General features: G+C 40.9%; 1 protein-coding gene across 3 annotated transcripts; it reads left to right on the top strand.

Moving 5' to 3' along the window:
- Positions 1 to 998: 998 nt before the first annotated feature.
- nvl (nuclear VCP like) lies at positions 999 to 20,236 on the top strand. Of its 3 annotated transcripts, none has more exons than XM_035173454.1 (24): positions 999 to 1,133; positions 1,943 to 2,017; positions 2,783 to 2,853; positions 3,138 to 3,190; positions 3,479 to 3,569; positions 4,265 to 4,328; positions 4,965 to 5,210; positions 6,458 to 6,560; positions 7,522 to 7,598; positions 8,230 to 8,364; positions 9,760 to 9,861; positions 10,037 to 10,154; positions 10,856 to 11,000; positions 12,669 to 12,981; positions 13,435 to 13,656; positions 14,333 to 14,437; positions 15,118 to 15,180; positions 15,463 to 15,582; positions 16,359 to 16,458; positions 17,121 to 17,227; positions 17,793 to 17,869; positions 18,058 to 18,149; positions 18,903 to 19,000; positions 20,056 to 20,236. In XM_035173454.1, the coding sequence occupies exons 2-24, from the start codon at positions 1,961 to 1,963 to the stop codon at positions 20,098 to 20,100; spliced, it is 2,604 nt and encodes an 867-aa protein (XP_035029345.1). In that variant the 5' UTR covers positions 999 to 1,133; positions 1,943 to 1,960; the 3' UTR covers positions 20,101 to 20,236. The 3 variants fall into 3 exon arrangements, with proteins under 3 accessions (XP_035029345.1, XP_035029346.1, XP_035029344.1); XM_035173455.1 differs by having other exon boundaries at positions 6,455 to 6,560; positions 13,438 to 13,656; XM_035173453.1 differs by having other exon boundaries at positions 6,455 to 6,560.
- Positions 20,237 to 20,261: the final 25 nt, after the last annotated feature.

Below are 20,261 nucleotides of genomic sequence, written 5' to 3'. Positions count from 1 at the left end.
AATAAATGCTCAAATAAATACATTGAGAATCACATACAAGCTACAGGTCCGATTTTTTTTACAGGTAGATTCTTTACTGGAGAAATTAACAAGCAGACAATTTGGCTTACTGGGGAAACATTTTGTTCCAATGATAAAGTTTACATTTTACATCAAACAAATATATGCATCAACAAGACGGTAGAGAGCGTTAGAATTAATATGTAATATTATTGCACCCTCTGTGAACTGGTTGAACTGATTTGTTTTATCTCTGTATGTACACCACAATGTTTGGAGAGATTGTTCAGAACTATATAAGAAGAAAAACTAGACAAACAATTCAATCAGACATTTTGACGTATTGAGAGTAATGAGTTTGAATTTATTATTATGATTTTACTATTGTGAAAATTCTACATCCACTAGAAGAGATGGACTGTTTTTTAATTCTAATATTCTAATGGATCCATGACACATTCTTTTTTTCATTCTCTTTGTCTTTCCCATATCTTTGAATATGTACCAACGGTTTAGTTAGGTCTAATAAAACTGTTGCTCTTAGAAGGGTGTTCACATGAATTTTCTTCCAGCAGATTATTCTCCTTAAATGCACTAACAGTGAGTTTTCCTCCACATCTTTTCTTGACCTCATTACCTTTTCCATGGAGGTGAAGGACAATAGTAAAGGGAGGGCTGGCAGGGGCTGCCTCCAAGACAGCTCTGGCTCCATAGACTGCCATTAACAAAAGGCCAACTTTTCCCATGAAATACAAAATCAATATCTTTTTTTCACGATCATTATAGTCTCTTTAAATCCACTCCTTTTTGTCAGTGTTTTGGTGGTTGGTCTGAAATAATATCATAATTAATTAGGGCTCAAAGATCGTAGGTGTGGATGTGTGGCTGACACGGGACGTCATGGATGAATCGTGTGTTCGCCGCCTCTGCGTTGACGTGATGCATGCTGGTAGCAGTCTAAGAGGTCCACGGCCGCTGCCCGTGTTTTAATTTGAAAATCCTACACCGGATACACTACGTTTCTTTTCCGGGTTAAGCGGTGTGTGTGTGTTTGCAGTCACGTTGTCGGAGACTGAAGTGTTTTCAGAGAGTTAAACACAGAAGTTGTGGATCCAGGTGATGGTGGTGTTGAGGTAAGCACCCACTCTCTCAGCACCCCCCTCTGTGTGTGTGTGTGTGTGTGTGTGTGTGTGTGTGTGTGTGTGTGTGTGTGTGTGTGTGTGTGTGTGTGTGTGTGTGTGTGTGTGTGTGTGTGACTCTCTCTCTCTCTCTCACCCTATGTGTGTGTGTGTCTCTCTCTCTCTCTGACTCACCCTCTGTCTATGTGTGTCTGTCTCGGTCTCACCCTCTGTGTGTGTGTGTGTGTCTGTCTCGGTCTCACCCTCTCTGTGTGTTTGTGTGTGTCTGTCTGTCTCGGTCTCAACCTCTGTCTGTGTCTCTCTGTGTGTGTGTGTGTCTCTCTGTGTGTGTTTCTCTGTCTCACCCTTTGTCTTTTTGTGTGTGTGTGTGTGTGTGTGTGTGTGTCTCTCTGTCTCTTTCTGTGAATGTGATTTGCAACATGCTTTACATTTCAAATCACAGGATTCCATAGTTCATTTTGCTTTTATGAAAAGAAATTCCAGTTTTAACAATCTGTGAGGACTGGCTGCGCTCTCCTGATTGGTTGTTTTGTAGTTTTTTTTTATGTTTTTACTACAATTGATACTAAAACTGTATTAATGACCGTGTTGATGAAGGAGTCTCATATCAGACTTGCTGATTGTGAGTTAATATAATTAAGGGTATCATTTTATTCTCTGCATTGGGCTGTTGTGCAGTTGTATGTGAGAGTGATCATTCACTAGTCTGCAATTAAACTGTTTGCAGATGGAGCCAGCAGCAGTTTTGTGAAGCAGTACTTTAAAGTAGAACTCATGATGTGTTGTGAATGTGTGTCCTGCAGACTGAGAGAAGCACAGACATGAAGAACAGAGGTGGTGGCGGGTCGGACAGTCGGCTCAGACAGAGAGTGGAGCAGGTAAAGTTGATCTCTTCACTATCCTACAGCTCTATGTTGAATATAGATAGAAATGTTTACGTTATCTGAGTTTAGTAAAAGCAGATAAGTAGTATTCTTAGACACACACACACACACACACACACCTGATCATCAGTTTAGAGCACATCGAAAACTGTTCTTTACTCAAAAGGCAATAAAAATAACTTTCATTTATCATTTAATGCAATTGTATAAAGGATAACAAGACCAAGCAATTATTTGTCTTCCAAGGTGAGTTTTCATCACAGTGCTGTCTGAATGGAGAAGCTCTGTCATCAGACTCTACAGCACATCGATGCATCAACAGGAAGAATTCACAGATCAATCTTCCTTTTCAACAATATTAAACCTCTTACATTAACTGGTACGAATGTGTGCTAAGATGCATCTGGCACTTTATTTTGAAGAAGTCACATGCAAATGAACTAAAAAAAATGAGAAGGAAAAACACAGGAATTACTGATGCAGACCCAAAACACAATAAAATGGTCTTTGATGATGATCAGAGTGACCAGAGACTGAGTCTGAATCTTTTCATTTTTGTCTATTAATAAGTCAGTGTAAGCCTGAAGTGGGGGAGACATGCAGAAAAGGGCTAGGTTGGAACCAAACCTGCGGCAGCTGCAGGAGGGCTCAAGCCTCCTCCTTCTGTGGGGCACCCACTTTACAAGGTGCTAGCCTTAGTCTGAATATTTGATATCAGTCTGTCATCTTGACCCAGTTTATGATGCTTTGTGTTTTCAGTATATGGCATCCAGCAACCGTGAATATGTGGACCTTTCAGCCATGGCCCTCGAACTTCAGAAGTTACACAGGCAAGTTCTGCAGAACACATCAAAACTAACCTTTTATCTGTTTGACACTAACCATTTTTCTAGTCTAGGAAAGGATCCATTAAATCAGCACCAACACTTCTACCACCGTTGACATGCATCGGGCAAAACCCCCCTCAGTATATAACAATATTTAAGCCTCACAAACTACAGACCCCAAAACAAGAATAAAGTCACCACTGTACACCTCTCTTGTGAATTCAGTTAGTTTGTAATGATGTGAATGTAATTTTGGTGCTAATGATACTATGGTGTCTTTATTGTAGAATGGAGTATGGCAGAAGAAACAAGACAGCTTTCAGGATTCAAGTAGAGAAAGGTAAGAGGCTCCAGAAATGATTATTTTAAACTGTAAGTTCACAGTGGAAAGAATAGGAGGGCAGGTCTTAGTTTTTTAATCATAATAAAATATTCATCATGTGATTACAAGAGATAATACCTTATGTCAACATTGAAGAAATATTCTGTTACACAAAGAAAACAAATAATGAGACACATGGTCTCTGCTGCTCTCTGTATAGACCAGTCCCTTCCTGTTTTATGATCAAACTCTTCTTTTGGATAATGTAGTGTGATCCGATCTGTCTTTTCCATCTATCTCTCCTAGTGTATGAAGCTATCATGAAGGAATCTAGGCTGAATTATCTGGAGAGCAAGCACTTGGCTAAGAGAGCCAAGCACAACCGCGACGACAATGGGTAAAGCACTCCCTGCTTACTAGCAAAACTATAGCTGTTTTCAGGCATGAACTCAGGCATGAACAAGAGAATGTCCACACACTTGAGTCCGGATTTTCTCTGGAGTTTGCCTTTCACACATGAACAACAAAGCAAGAGATTCTCTGCTCAGACATGTTCATAGCAATAGAGAGATCTCTGGATCGTTCAGGTGCAGCAGGAAGACACAGCATGTGCTAATTCCTCTGCGGAGATCACATGTTTTTGTTTACAGCACATTGACACTGGCGTTGCCAAAGCTCTGTTGACATCTTCATTAGTAACTTCCTGAGGTATATTTGTATTCTTTTTGGGTGTTTTTTTAATTTTAGCGTCTGTCGCTTGTTAGACGTGTCATCAACACACTCACTCGCAGTGAATCCTCCGATGGATCTTCATCTGAATTGTCACATCGTCTCACTCTGACATTCTGCAGAGTTTTACCAGGGGGCTGGCAGAAGAACTGCGGCGAAAGTCCGGAGCCTCTCTCTCGGACCTTTGCGTTCTCACATTTAGCCCCTCTGGAGAATGTCAGGAGATTCTCCAGAGTTCAGTGCAGGTTTGAAAGCAGCTCATGTCCTTGAACTCAGGTGTTTAACCAGTCCTCCTTTCTCCTGTGCTGGTTCTGTCTCTTTAAATACACAACTAATGCTGTACAAATGTGTGTGTGTTCACAGTGAAGGCAGCAGCAGCAGCAGCTCAGCGGAGTCGTCTGACACTGAACATATTCAGGAAAACACTGTAAGAAATAATGTGAACCTCTGAATGTGATCTGATTGATCCAATCTCAAATGTATTCTCAACATTTGTTGGGTGTGTTCACACCTGTACTTAGAGCAAATTTGTGATTGGATCCCTCAGATGTCAGGTGTGAGCAGGGCCTCAGCTCCACCAACCCTGCAAAGACCGTTAAATGAGAGATTTACAGAAATGAAATCTGCATGTGGTTCTGGATTTATGTTTGAATACACGCAATGATTAAACTGATGGGAAGTATGATTCTGTCTGTAAATCAGACAGAATTGCCAGAACTTTCACAAACGAATTTCAAATTAATTATGCTGCTTAATTTAATTTAATGTAAATTAAATAAAATAGCAGTTTGGCAATTAGAACACTCTAGAATTTGGCGAGTACTTATTTAAAATAAAGTAGGTAGAGGTAGAATTGCAGTTAACTTCTCTTTCTAGTTTTTGTTACTCAGGCTTAACACATCTTGGACCTATCCATGCACTGAGATAACGTTCATATCCATTAGTCTGACTCAGGGATACATGGCCAACAAGCACATTTCCCAATTGTTGGACTGGTATTGGCACAGGACCTTTTGACAATGAGCTCTAACCGTTCCATGCTGCTGCTTTTTGCTGTCCATAGCCCATCAACCACATGAACAGCTCTGTTACATCTCTGTATCGGAAGGGAAACCCTGACTCCATTACCTGCTCACCCAGGAGAGATCAGCCTGCTCCAAGCAGTGATGTCAGCACAGCCACCCCCCCTCCCAGTGCAGGCACTGTGGTCTCCACAGGAGGCTGGTTCATTGATAAAGGGAGGGGCCCCGAGAAAAGCAACATTCTCATTGACCTGTGTGATGAGGAGCCAACAAATACAGCAACAAATGTATGTACCCAAAGAGAGAAAGTCTGTGTACTTATATGCAGGATATTCTGACAGTACTAACTCAGTAGGTGTTAACTGTTAATGTTCTTGTTATCAGCTCTTGGTAATGTCACAAAGAAACTTTGGTGCTGTTTCTTCGATTTTATCATCTTGAATGTCTTGCTTGAACATGTGGATGCAAACAATGCAAGTTGTTATTTTGCATGGGAAGAAATCTCAGAAAATGGAATACTGCCCATGACATCCAGAGCCATTACAGATGCAGCGCATAATGTATATATTAACAAGTCTTACTGTTAGACTACCTTCAGATTAATTCTAAACAGATTGTCAGCACCAGACTCGCATTTGCCTCAACTGGTTGGGTTGAGACGAGGGGTGGGGCGACCAGGAACAGCTGAAATGGACTGCTGCAGCATTGTACTGGAAAAAAGTCTCACACAGGAGAAGTTGGAACCACCGAATGTTTGACAATTTTACCCAAAAAGTTATTAATTAGAAATGAATCTTTTATCAGAATAGCTGCCACTTCTCTTTCAATGACTAACTTATCGTAGAAGTTCCGTTCTAAATTAAATCAATTACCATTTATTTATGTAAATTCCATTTTCATGTTTAAATATCGAAAGATGTGTGGGAACACACAAACTGTGACATTCATAGGTTGTAATTGTTTAAACCAGGAATACGAACAATTACAAATTTGACAACAACCTTCGAGGTCCAAACAAAGGTTTTGAGCAAATATATCAAAGTAAACTCTCTAATGAGATAACTGCTTCTTTAAGGAGACATCTGATGTCAGGTGGTACTGATGATGATATTTACAGTTGTACAACCATGTACAGTTTACAAAGACAGTAATTCCTCCCTGGTATCATTGTCTGCAGAGATCCCACAAATAGAAAGTACTGATTGGTTATTTGTGCCAGACGTTTGGCGAGTGCACATACACAGTCTGACGTTGAGGAGGAGAACTTAAAGCGATGCACAGGACATTTATAGAAAAACAGTAAATCTAAGAGCAGACAAACTGTTCTGAGCAGGGGGCTATTTTACAATAAATCAGGATTGATTGGAATACTGCCTTTCTAAAATGTGTAGTTTTATTCCACAATATACCAAATGAGTGAGAATAGGTTAGGGTGAACACATGATAATATGGCCCTGTGGTGACATTTCAGTGTATGTTTATCTGGAATGGCTCAAATCATGTATCAACTACTCTGTGCTTTTGTCACCAGCAGACAGACGTGTCCATGCTGGAGCCTGAGAAATCTCACAGGAAGTCTAAAAAAAGGACAAAGAGCTCAACTGAAATAGCCGAGCCTCACACCTTGACCAAAAAAGGTACGTCATTGTCAAGTTGTTTAGTCTAACTATAAAATATTCTTAACATAGTATTAAACACCACAATAAAACTGAATCTTAAAGTATTGTGTAAAATACATTTTCTGGGCTTTTACTATCCGTAATGACTTGAAGGGGGTCAGTAGGGACCCTCAAAGTATGAAAACAGTCACTCCTCAGACTTTTTCACTCAGTCCATTCTAAGAAATATGTTATCGAAACGTCTCGTTTCGTACTTCCTCCCCATATGACTCTCAGCCCCACCCAGCCGGTACCAGTCCAGTGACTTTCAGCTGTGTTCACCAGAGAGATCGTCAAACTGCAGAATGAGACCGGTGATAGGCATGGACGCGTGTCACTCAAAGTGCAGTCAGCCAATCAGAGGAGGGGCTCAAGAGGCAGGCGAAAAAACAGCCTGTTCTGTCTGCAGCTCCAGAGAGGCAGAAGAGAGGACATGGAAATTCACATTGCAGCAGTTTTTTTTTCGACTTTAAACCACTGATATATCATCTTAGGGGGACCAATACCTCAAATGAAATCCCAGAATGGTGTAAAATATGGGCCCTTTAACTGATATTTGAATGGAAAGACCACAGAGAAGGACTGCTGATTCAAAGGGTGTCTTCGATGGTTTCGTCATAAAGAAGTATGTTCTTATTCAGGTGGTTCTCAATTCACGTCAGATGACTTTGTCTGTAACATCATTTTTTTTTTCATCCGCCTGTACGTCCGATTCTTGTGAACACAATATCTCAACAATGCCTTGAGAGAATTTCTTCAAATTTCGACCAACTGTCATGTTGACTCAAAGTTGAACTCTGTGGATTTTGGTGGTTGAAGGACACAAGTAAAGGTCACGGTTATCTCATGAGTCTGGGATATTTTTTTTATCTAGACTGAAACTGCACTAGTCTTATAACCACAGGGTAGTAATTTTTGTTTTTCTGATGATTTTTCCCAGCTAAATCCAAGTTACCAGAGCTGCAGTATCCGACTCTGAAGTTTGAGGACGTAGGAGGTAATGAAGACACATTAACGGTTAGTAGCCTTTAATCTTCCTGCTTTTGTAGCTGTAGCAAGTTTTCTTCTGTGGTAAAAGGCAGAGGTTTTTTAATACTGCATAATGTGGCTTTAATCAATCATTTTTAAAGCATTAATCAGTGTGTTCTTGTACAAAGAGAGTGTCTGACTGTAGTTTTCTCTGGGCCCCTGCCTGATCTGACCAGTGATGACATGTAGAGCCTCATGTTATACTTTCACTGCTGGCTGTCGAGGTGGTGTCTTGAAAACAATGTTCGTAGATAATTGGAATAACAATAATTGAGATAGATAATTTGACATTTTTGGGGGAAACCTGGTCTTATTATGAGAGACAGCATTCATCCCACTTTGGATAGAGCAGCTCTCATCTCTAGAAATATGACAAAGTTTATTAGACAGTCAAATTCATGAGGTCAAGAGTTGGTGTCTTCTATGTGTGTGTCACTGCTTTTTCACCAGGAGATATTTGTTTTCTCAGTTTAGTTTTTTTGCAGTTCAGTGCGTGTCTTTAAGCATCTTTTGTAAAGTGCCTTGAGGAATTGTATGATTCAATTCAATTGAATTCAGAAGTGTTTTTGCATGTGTTATGCACTTGTAATTTTCACTTTATTATTTGACATTACTGCAGGAGGTGTGTAAGCTGATGATCCACATGCGTCACCCAGAGGTGTACCAACATCTGGGAATGGTTCCTCCTAGGGGCTTCCTCCTCCATGGACCTCCTGGCTGTGGAAAGACATTGCTGGCCCAGGCTGTGGCTGGTGTAAGTACTGTTCCTCAGTGCAGCTTTATTCAGCAACACAATGAGTGGACATGAACCTGTGATAACACATAATTGACTGATTCTTTGTTACTTAGAGTTGGTTGGTTATTTCTATCAATCAATCAATCAATCAATGCAATTTTATTTGTATAGCCCATTTTCACAAATCACGAATTGTCTCATCGGGCTTAACAATGTGCAACATCCTCTGTCCTTAACATTCAACAAGCAGAAGGAAATCTACCAAAAATCCTTTTAACAGGGGAAAAAAATGTGGAAACCTCAGAGAGATCCACATTTGAGGGATCCCCCTTCCCAGGACAGACAGAAGTGCAATAAATGCCTTGTGTAGCTCAACACCTCAAAAATATTACAATATCAATCAACACTTTTTTGTATTTGTGTAGCCCATATTCACAAATCACAATTTGTCTTATAGGGATTAAATGGTAAATGGTCTGTATTTGTATAGCAAGGACACTTCGGCCTGCAGACTAGGGAAGACTGGGATTGAACTACTGGCCTTCTGGTTAGAGTACGACTGCTCTAACCCGTGAGCCACAGCCACCCTTAAATGGATAGTTCAGCCAAAAATGAAAATTCACTCAATATCCACACACCACTCTGCCGATGGAGGGATGGTTGAAGTGTTTGAGTGCACAAAACACTTTTGGAGTTTTTGGGATAAAGAGTGTTGCAGCCAAATCCGATACAATTGAAGTAAATGGTGACCACTTTTTCAAATGTAAAAAACAAAACACAAAAAAGATAAACTGCATCCATACTGCTCCTGTGGTGTCATCCAAGTGTCCATAAGCCCCGACATTCAAATTCAACTCAAAACGGCGTCATTTACACTGTTTTTAGCCTAAACGTCCTCTGAGATCCCCCTATGGAGCCGCATTCACGTTTGCAAGCACACACAGTACACACTGCACCAAGCTATCCCAAAGGGTACGTGCCGGGTGCACGGTAGCATCGCTACTTCAGCTAACATTGCGACCTCCGGTAGCCGTCATTTAACAAGCAGCCACCACGATCATTAACCACCACAACTATCAATGATCAGGATTCACGATCCACCATTAGGATCAACGATCAGCTGCCGCCATGATCACAATCATTATCTCTGATTGGCCATCAAACGTCATCATCCATCAGTGTCGTGCTGTATTTGTAGGATGAAGAGCACAGTTTGAATCATGTCGAATGAAATGCTAACCTCATAATACTGAGCCAAAGAGGAGGATGAGTGGGGAGATGTGTTGCATATTAACTGAGATTTGGTGTTTGTTTCATGTTTATTACCATTACACCACAGTAAGAAGGGTATCAGAAAAGCTTGTGTGTATTTTGTGTGCTTGTTCGATGACGTGATGTGATTGTGTTTTTCAGGAGCTGCAGCTGCCCATGTTAAAGGTGTCTGCTCCGGAGCTGGTGTCTGGAGTGTCTGGAGAATCTGAACAGAAACTCCGAGAGCTGTTTGACTTGGCTGTGGTCAGTAGTGCTCTTTATCTACTCATCATTCTAGAGGTCTCAACAAAACAGTAGTGACTAGAGGAGGTGTAGCCAGCACAGGGACTGGAAATGCTGATTCAGTAGAACTGATTTGATAAATCATGTGGACCATCTCTTACCCTCTGAACATCATTGGCTCTCTTCTCCCTTGCAGAGCTCTGCTCCATGTATCCTGTTCATAGATGAGATAGACTCCATCACCCCTAAGAGAGAGGTGGCCTCTAAAGACATGGAGAGGAGGATTGTAGCTCAGCTGCTAACCTGCATGGACGGTATGCTACACTGCCGTCACAGTGACATGAGGAAGTGTCTCTGATATTGCCACTTATTGGTAATATTACTAACTAGTAACTATGTTAACTATATTAGTAACTGCGAGGGGACATTGACTATCAGCAGAGGTCATATTGATGGACCAAACAGCAACACTTTTAGTTTTTAAAGTGGATTAAAGGTCTATTATTATTCTTCCTCTAATGTTTGAATATTTCATGAACAAATTTTAATTCTTAGATTCCTTCTTATCTGGATCGTAGCTGAACATAGGTTGCCAGTTGGTCTAAATCTACTTTTGGACATTTTGAATAACCTTTACATGAAATTAGTTTAACATATTGAACTTGTGTGATAAAGTTTCCCCTTGGGACTTTAATTATTGACTCTGTAAAATGTTCTCTCACATTCATTTTCTTTATCTCATCAACTGTAAGTGATGAAAAAGTGCGCTTCACACATTGCGAATGCGAACAGAAATATATCAAATCTGTGCAAAACATGCTAATATGGCGTTGTCTTAACAACTCTGCAACACCATCTAACGGTGTTTCTAAAGTGCAGATCGTAGTTGTACTGTAACACAGAATCAGATATACTGTCATTCCACTTACAGTCTCACTGTCACTGAGGCCAAATCTGATACCACTAATGAAATGATTGAGGATGCGACATGTTACTGTTGCTTGTGTTCTGGCAGACTTGAATAGTCTGACCGTGACAGCTCAGATCCTGGTCATCGGCGCCACCAACAGGCCAGACTCCCTGGACCCTGCCCTACGCAGAGCTGGACGCTTTGATAGAGAGATCTGCATGGGCATCCCGGATGAAGCAGCTCGTCTCAGGTAAGCCATACATTATCACAGAGAAAGGCATTATAATGGTAAATAATGCCCTTGTGGTAATTAATCGATATATTATTTTCCAAAAATCAGCTAGGGAGGGGCCTGACCAGAACATATGAAGCAGGATTATGTTTACATTTTGTACAAATATTATCCACCTCAGTGTTAATGCTAACTAGTTGTCAGCATGTTTTTTTTGGAATCAAGTGCACAATGCGTTTCTTTGGACTAGGTATGTGGTGGACTGCATATTCCTAAGGGCAAGTAGTACAATTGTAACATTCAGGTGAATCCTCACCTGAATATATACTTACCAAATATATGAATGAGTAGAATCAAGGGACTTAAAGATAGATTTGGGAATGTAAAGCGAGTACACTAAAAATGATACAGAAACTTTGGGAGTGTCATTTTTTATCTACCAACTAATCTACTCCTTAATTCCACAAATGTCTGTCTATCTGTAAACGCATATCTCGAAAAACTTCACTGGGCCACTAGCAATGGTGTGAAGCCGATATAAGGAAGTTGACTGTATAATTTGGACAAACAATACATATAATATTGATAAAAATGTAATAAACAGGCAACCAGCACAGTCAGTGGGGCATAACAGCCACTCTGCGGACAGAGTTCAACAATAAACTACAGCGGTGGCCAATTATATTTTTTTATTGTATTTATTTCATATCAGACTGACACAAACATTCATGGGTGTGGCAGGAGCTGATCTCCGTCATGGCAACATCATTTATTGAATCACTTCCTCTTTAGCAAATTGTCTAGAAAGTAAAAGCACAGTGTTTGTTTTTTTGCTGTATTCTTCATATCAAGCTGAATTAAAGAGCTTTTACTTTGAAAAGTTGTGAAGTTAGGTCTGAAGATTGTCGATTGCTGTCAATACATAACCGCTGTTATTAGCATTAAGTTCAGTAATCATTCAAACTTGTATATAAACCACACACATGAACAATGGTAAAGAAAACCCAGCTTCATTTAATGAACAACATTAACTATAACATTTTCACTGCAGATGAACCAGGTAGGATAAACACAAAGTTTTCTAACTTCACTCTGCACCATAGACTGTTTATAAACAGCTCTGATAAAAAGTGTCTGTAAATTGTAGACCTGTTTGAGGTAAACTCCATGATGACATGGAGTAATTCCTGTGGTAAGTAGGCATTACCACAGGCCAAGAAAACAGCCCAATCCAAACGGGCATTATTATAACAGGCACAGCAGTAGTTTGACCAGCAAGAGATGGGAGAGTGATGACCATTTGGCAAGGAACAGGTTTTAAAATTCTCGTTGACAAAGACATGAGAGACGAATCCCTCACTTGCAAATCTCCCTGAGGTTTCTGCATTTGAGTTTTTTTCTCTCACTCTAGTTGATGGCTAAGGACAGAGGATGTTGCACCTTGAAGAGATTGTTAAGACCTGTTAAGGCACATTTAGAAAATTTGATAACAGTTTTTATTATCCATTTTTCATTGGACAGTATAACTGACAGTGGAAAAGATGTTGATTTTATTCAATTATAAATATAAACAGCTGCATATTTCAAATATTCAAGTAGATTGTTCCGTCTTTGAAAACAACAGAGGGACCTGTGAAAATTGGTGGGATTTGTTGTGTTTATACAGCATGCATTGTACTTTGTCAGGATCTTGAAGACTTTGTGTCGAAAGCTGAAGCTGCCGGAGGACTTTGACTACCAGCAGCTAGCCCACCTCACCCCAGGCTATGTGGGGGCTGACCTCATGGCTCTGTGCCGCGAAGCTGCCATGACTGCTGTAAACAGGGCTCTGCTGGAAACGAGAGGGTGGCGTCAGAGCGAGAGACAAATCTCTACTACAGAGCTGTTAACAAACAAAGTTCAGACTGAGGCTGTTGTGACAGACGGAGAGGTCGGGGAGCAACAGACAACAGACATGAAGCCAGTATCTCAGGAAGAGTCAGGACAGAGTCAGCTGCAGGTACGAGGAGCTTCAGCAACACGCCTAAAACTCCCTTCTCAGTAGGAAACGGTGTGAAAATGTCATATCACGATGATGGTGACATAAGAAATCAGTATCATCACAGTGTTGTAAACGTGCAGAAATGTGCAGCAGGTACTGATATACACACACACATACACACAGAGAGAAAGAGATAGAGAGAAAGATTTCCTTTCGGACATGACCACACTTTAGACCTCTTAGAAGGCTGAAAAATCTCTGGAGCACTGTCACTGCCTTCTGCGATCTTATGGTTGATTCATTGATGGACTGTTGTTAATGCTGAGCAGTATTTACTGTGATTTATAATACATGATATAAGTATTTTGCCCTCCTGTGTTTTATTCTCATTAGTAACTGTGATTGAAATTTTGGTGGCCTTTAAATTACTTTTATTTTCTGTTTCCATGTGTGCATTGTGCGCTGGTTCAGCAGGGGGAGCTGTGTCACCTCCTACAGCTGCTGAAGTCCACTGACACACTGTCAGAGGAAGAGCTGGACAGCCTGTCCATTCTTATGTCAGACTTCCAGGCCTCCTTGTCCAGTATCCAGCCCTCAGCCAAGAGGGAGGGCTTCGCCACTGTGCCTGACGTCACCTGGGAGAATGTGGGGGCCCTGCAGGATATCAGAGAGGAGCTCACCATGGCCATACTGGTAAACAGCAGGCTTCTTCACATTTAACATCCATGACCTCGACCCTATTCACACCTGGTATCAACATCCGTCCTGAGAGATCTGACCACAAGTGGAGAGCTCTAAGTACATGTGCATGTGGCCACATTCCTTTTGCTGTGTGAATGCAAATGCTTCCTGGGCCACATATATAAAATACTAGCAACAATTGTATCTCAGTGTCCACCAAATAATGATTTTTATTTTTATAGTCAAACCCTAAATGTTCACAGCACAATGTTTCTTTCAGCCCCTTCAGATCCTACTATCTCTCTCACAAACACAGTGACTCATGTGTAAACTCAGACTGGGTAAAAACAACATTTGGTCTTTGCTAACACATGATGTAAATGATTATTCACATATCCAGCAGGGAAGTGAGATTCGATCACGAGTGGTCACAGGAGACGCACTCAGGACATTTAATGTCAGGTGTGAACAGACGATCAATGTTTTGATCATGTATGAGCTGGGATCATTGAGGCTTCCCGGTCAAATTTGGGGTCCCCCTGTAATTCAGGATCAGTAACACGTTTTTGGTTGATAGACATTGTTAGTCTATTCATAGATTGTTCCAACAGGTTTTCTGCACACGCTGTTTGATATTTACCATTGGTATGTACTGACTGTGATGATATTCACCGTGTGCATCTTGCAGGCTCCTGTGCGTTCTCCGGAACAATTCAAAGCGCTGGGTCTGAGTGCTCCATCTGGAGTTTTGCTGGCTGGACCTCCAGGATGTGGAAAAACACTGCTTGCCAAGGTTGACACTGCTTTTTGAACAGTTCTAATGGCATCTAAAATCTCTCTTATATGACTGGTCAACTTACTAAACATTTTCACAGGATTGAAAATGGTTCCTAAATGAATTTAGTATGTTGGTACTTTTGGAGTTAGTTTTTTGTAATTCTACGGAGAGCTGCCTCCTGTGTCTATCAAGCATCTCGCAATCAGTCTGAGCAGTGGCTCTGAAATTAGATTAACTAGGACAAGAGAAGCTTTTCTGGGAGCTGAGAATAGGATTTCAATTATTCAAGCTTCCTGCACCTGCAAGTTCATCAAACACAGTCAAGTATTTATCATACAGAGCCAGTTTGTATGTTGTACTGTGTTATCAAATGCACAATTTTGCATTTAGGGAAATATACTTATTTATATTCAAAACAGTAGGGAACAGCTAGTCTGGCTCTGTCCACCAAAACTACACCTACCATCACCTCTAACGCTCCCTTCTAAACCTGATGAATCTTTGTTTTTTTTGTATTTGTACACAAACAGAAATGTAAAAATGACATATCATGATTTTAGGGGGAATTATTAGCTATTAATTAATCGTGAGCTATTTCTTATTTGAACCACAGCAGTGGCTGTGTGCAGCTCAAGTATTTTCATAACAGTGGCTCTGTGGCTCCTCTTTTGTCTCACTGTGTTGTCTCCTGACAGGCAGTGGCCAATGAGTCAGGCCTCAACTTCATCTCTGTCAAGGGACCAGAACTGCTCAATATGGTGAGTCAGTGAGCTGCAGGAACATGGTGTATAAGAGACTGTCTGTGCATTGAATTGTCCTGCCCTTGTCGCATCACTTTGCTAGTAGCTGGTATTTCTGCAGTCCCTTCCATACACTTCCTTTTTTCATACACCACAAGCTGTTTTCATTGTTCTCATCACACACTTTCACAAAATATTGTAAAAACAAGTCTGCCCTGTTGTCCACAGCACTCTGTGAGTAACAGGTGGCTGTTCTGAATCAGTTGTTTGCACTAACTCATGGCCCTGTGTTTTTTGCAGTATGTTGGAGAGAGTGAACGAGCTGTCAGACAGGTCTTCCAGAGAGGACGCAACTCTGCTCCATGCGTCATCTTTTTTGACGAGATCGATGCTCTGTGTCCTCGTCGCTCAGGCCATGAGGTGAGAAGGATGGACTTCCTAACAGAACAATGTGCGTCATGCATCAGCAGTGTGTACATACTAACAGTATTTTTAGTGTACAGTCAAATGTCTTTAAAAATTTGAGTATGTATTTGTTTAGGTGTTGGTCGTTGGTCACCTACTGGAAACAGGAAGTAAACCTTGTTTTACAACTTTAATCAATTTACATATAATGTTCACCATGTGGTCTGCACTTGATGGCGTGGAGCGTAATGCACGATTAGTGGCCGTGGTTCGATGTTGCGTGACGGACACAGGAAGTGAAGTGTTTTTTCTCGCGGTGCGCAAAATGCACGCAACACGGAGCCGTTTTGCCCGGTCCTCGTCCACCCTCCCCCGCGGCCGCATCCGGTCCCGAGTTCATTTATATTATATTTGTATTTATTTAATTATTCAATGTTTCATTCATAGTAAGTTTTCAAAATTTGCAATTGTATACACCACAGCAGCATAGAGTTTCTAAAAGTATAGATCATAAGTATTTTTCTTAAAATTTCAACAAGTACCAAGTATTCACTCATTCTATTTGATATAATTTACTGTGCACGACATCCTGTTAGCATGTTGAACTGTGCTGTGTTAGTGAATCACTGTATGTATAGCACAATGAATGTGAGTGTGAATGGATGAATGTGACCTGAATGTGGCATTTGTAAAGTGGTAGTTAAGATATAAGAGCTATACAAATAATACAGTCCATTTACCATTAAGTATAGCTTATGATATACTCTCTGTGTATGTGTGCGTGTGTGTAGTCAGGAGCCAGTGTGCGGGTGGTCAACCAGCTGCTTACAGAGATGGACGGCTTAGAGACTCGACGACAGGTCTTCATCATGGCTGCTACAAACAGACCAGGTACAGATCCACCGTCAGTCCAACTTAAAGCCCTCTGGGTTACCAGAGACCCACTGAAAGCTGAACCTCTCTGAGGGTCAAGCTTCCAGGGTTCTTCGGACATGCACTGAACTCAGAGATCAGCTTCTTAAAGGGATATTTCAACCAGGCATAGTAATGAGTAGATAATGAGTGAATTTTAATTTCTGGGTGAACTATCCCTTTAGTAACCAATCCTTGTGGGTGGGGATGGGAGCCAGGGGCGGGGGTGTATTAGCATATTCATAGATCCCCGTCATGCAATTAGGAAGGTAGGTGCAGAGTTACATTTAAGCCATTTGAAGGCTATCTCCACCTGCAGCAGTAAAAGGCTGATTCATTAGTATTAATAAAATGTTGTATATAGTCAGTCAGTGGTGGTTTATATCTGTGGAATACTTTAGCTCTCGCTTTTTCAAGTAGATTTTGCTGGTAATACTAGTGAAGGTTTTTCTGTAGTAGGAGTTTTGTTATGTGATGGTTTTACATATAAATGTAATATATATATAATATTAATATTAGTAGTTGTAAAGGAGATGATCTTTATATAAATTTTTTTACCTCTATCAAGGATTTGTAACTAAAACCATAACTTAATGATCTTCTAAACACTAAATGACTGTTGCTGCTTTGTCTCTTGCCAGATATCATTGACCCTGCCATTCTGAGGCCAGGTCGCCTAGATAAAACTCTGTATGTGGGCCTGCCACCTGCAAAAGATCGCCATGAAATCCTGCTCACTATTACTAAGGTGAATACAGTTACCACATTGAGGAAACACTTTATTGACAGCGGAGAGAAAGAAAATCTGCCACAACAGGCACTTTACATAGTAAGGTCGAGACCTTAAAAATTAGAGAAAGCCAACAGTTCCCACAATGAACAAGCACTTTGGCGACCGTGGAGAGAAGAAACTCTCATTAACTAGAAGAAACCTCTAGCAGAACCAGACTCGATGCCTCGCCTGGTTGGGGGGACTGGAGAAAAAGGGGGACGAGAGAATAGTTCTGATTTATATCCCAATAAATCAGGTCTTAAACCTGATGCCAGTGTTTGGATTGACATTCAAAACGTCCAACCACAAGCAGCTGCTTTAGCGTGTCATGCAGCAGTCAACTAGAAAAACAACTCTAAACAACAAGTTGGGTCACTAGGAAGTACAGTATTAAGGAATTGCTTTTTTCAAATGGCTAGGGTAGTTATTTCCCCTTGCATCCAGTCTTTGTGCTAAGCTAGGCTAACCCCACCTCAGACCATCTTTGAATGCTGGCCTTCTCCAATGAGTCAGAATTGAGAGATGTTGATGATTGTTGCAGGGGGGGACCAAACCTCAACTGGAGCAGGATGTCAGTCTTGAAGAGATCGCCTTTGATGAGCGCTGTGATTGCTTAACGTAAGTCCCAGCTGGAAACACCAGCTGTCCTCAGTCACTTGCATGTATTTATACTTGTGCTGGACATGTTTTGTCTCCAGTTGCAGTGTCAGTTTTCTCGCCAACATTGAAAATGATACATTGAGACATTGATCCATAAGTGTGATCCATACTGAGTGTAAATGTGTGTTTATGTGTGTTTGATCCAGTGGGGCTGACCTGACTGCGTTAGTGAGAGAAGCATCTGTTAATGCCCTGAGGGCCTACCTCAAGGGCCAGAATCCTCCAGCTTCCTCCTCTGGTAACCTGACTCTTACCTCTGCATACCTGCACTGTGTTGATGTTTAAAAATGGGACTGAACTGCCATGTGGGACTATAAGCAGTGATCAGCAAGAATTCCCATGGTTTCACTTCACTGTTGACCTCTGCTGGTGTTGGAGGCACAGTTTGACACGTGGGAGTAAAATGTTATGACTGGTTTATGATTTATACATTAATGCTTTTTCTTTTCAGATAAGTCATTTTGGTGTACAACACAAAACAAACCTGGGGGTTGGGTTGATTCCATTTATTCAAAGAATGCAGAGTTGACTGTGGTCTATAGGAATACATCCCGAAGAAAAAAACAAATTAGAGAATATTAATATAATCAAGTCTGACATTAATGTGCATAAATGTTTTAATGAGTAGTGTTTGGTGGTTACCAGAAACAAGATCCCAGGAGAATGCACTTAGCTACTACAGGCATCTACAAAATTATCTAACAAATTGTGAATATTTTTACCACAGTCTGAATTTGTAGAAGTGTGAAGACATCCAGACTCCTGTAGCCAGACTCCCAGCCCCAACTAAAGATGCATGCACTGCACCTGCATGCACTTGTTTGATTTAACTCCCACTTTAGTTTAGAATAGTAGTTTCCTCTGTGTGACAGCCTGATAGAAAAACATTTATTGTGGAAACTGAAAACTTTCACACGACATGAAAGCATCATGGTGTTTCACGCTGACTTGACATAGTTGATGATTTCATTTTGTCCGTTGTTTCACACAGGTCACACATGCTCCGCTGGGTCAGTTGCTCACATCAGAGTCAGTAAACAGAACTTTGAGGATGCCTTCAAGAAAGTTAGACCATCAGTGTCCAAAAAGGTGAGAAAATGATCAGTCGGAGATCTGTTTTAAAAACCTGACTTCACTTTCACTGAGAAGATATCAACAGAATTGGATTTGTTGTTTTAGTTTTTATATCTAATCTGTGACTTGTATTTTAGGTGTTCCACGTTTTAAACCTTGAACTCCCAAAAAATCTGTTTTTGGAAGCATTGCTGTGATCTTTATCCACACCACTGTCCTCCTGTCTAATTTCATTTTTCATTTGATGTCTTCCTGTTTTGAATCACTAAACAAGCTGCAGATATGAGTTGTGACTCAGAGCTCTGAGCCTCATCTAGTGTCTGTATGCTAGTTTGATACTTTAGATATTTGTTTCAATTAGTTACAGTACTGACCAGTTCACCTTACTTTAAAAAATATAAAGTTCTAAGTCTCCAAAAATGTTCAAACACAGATGTTTTACACTTCTCAAACTCTTTAAGATGAAGAATCAGTGCAGACATTTGAAGCCATGTTTGGACACATTTCAGTTGGTACCTAAAACCTGTTGAAGTTCCGTCACCAGTCCATTCTCCTGTCAGAACTCACCGTCATGGATCGACTTGTTTATAGAACAGTTGTGTGGTTGTTGTGTTGTACCGGAACACCTCACAGGGGAATGCAGTGGTTCATTGTGTGTCCGTTGCTCTGGCACCTTTCCACATGCTGCAGGAAATGAGACTAGACTGTGTCACTATAGACAGCTCTGTGCTATACTGTCGATCAGATCACTGTCCCTATAACCTCCCTATCAAGTAGCATGGAGAACCAGTCCAACTCGTCCCCACACAGAAAACAGTGACATTAAACTGCGGGTTGCTCTTCAATACTAATTTCAGTTACAGGAATAAGGCTTAAACAGCAGCAATGTGGACTGTTGGCAGACATGCTGAGGCGGGTGGAGACGTCACCTGTAGCACTCAGCTGCTGTGCTGTGGAGCTTTAGGGAGAGGCACATCCCTCTTTACATCCGTTTGCAATTCAACTGTTGTTTGTGTGGGAGAACCAGAAACATGCAGTGACTGTGCCTTTGCTTTATGTTTCCTGTGTAGGATCAACGGACGTATGAGCAGCTCAGAGAGTCCCTCAGCAGATAACTGCAGCGGACTTCACCAGCAGTTCCCCTTTTACTTGTCCACAATTCAGTTAGAAGTCATATACACATTTTATTATGGTTGAATACTGCTTCCTTTTTTATTAATAAAAAGTTTGTGGAAAACGACAACAAATAAATTTGGTGTGTTTTCTTATTCTAATT

Source organism: Hippoglossus stenolepis, chromosome 12 (genome assembly GCF_022539355.2).
Source record: "Hippoglossus stenolepis isolate QCI-W04-F060 chromosome 12, HSTE1.2, whole genome shotgun sequence".
In the NCBI taxonomy this organism is placed as follows: domain Eukaryota; kingdom Metazoa; phylum Chordata; class Actinopteri; order Pleuronectiformes; family Pleuronectidae; genus Hippoglossus; species Hippoglossus stenolepis.
Note: the sequence above shows the minus strand (reverse complement) of the source record. Positions and strands in the feature narration are given on the sequence as shown.

Excerpts from the sequence above, each read along its gene's own strand:
- nvl (XM_035173453.1), top strand. The coding sequence starts at position 1,961 with ATGAAGAACAGAGGTGGTGGCGGGTCGGACAGTCGGCTCAGACAGAGA. Across the intron at positions 10,155-10,855 it reads GCTGCTAACCTGCATGGACG|ACTTGAATAGTCTGACCGTG; the intron begins GTATGCTACACT and ends GTGTTCTGGCAG. Across the intron at positions 17,228-17,792 it reads TCCTGCTCACTATTACTAAG|GGGGGGACCAAACCTCAACT; the intron begins GTGAATACAGTT and ends TGATTGTTGCAG.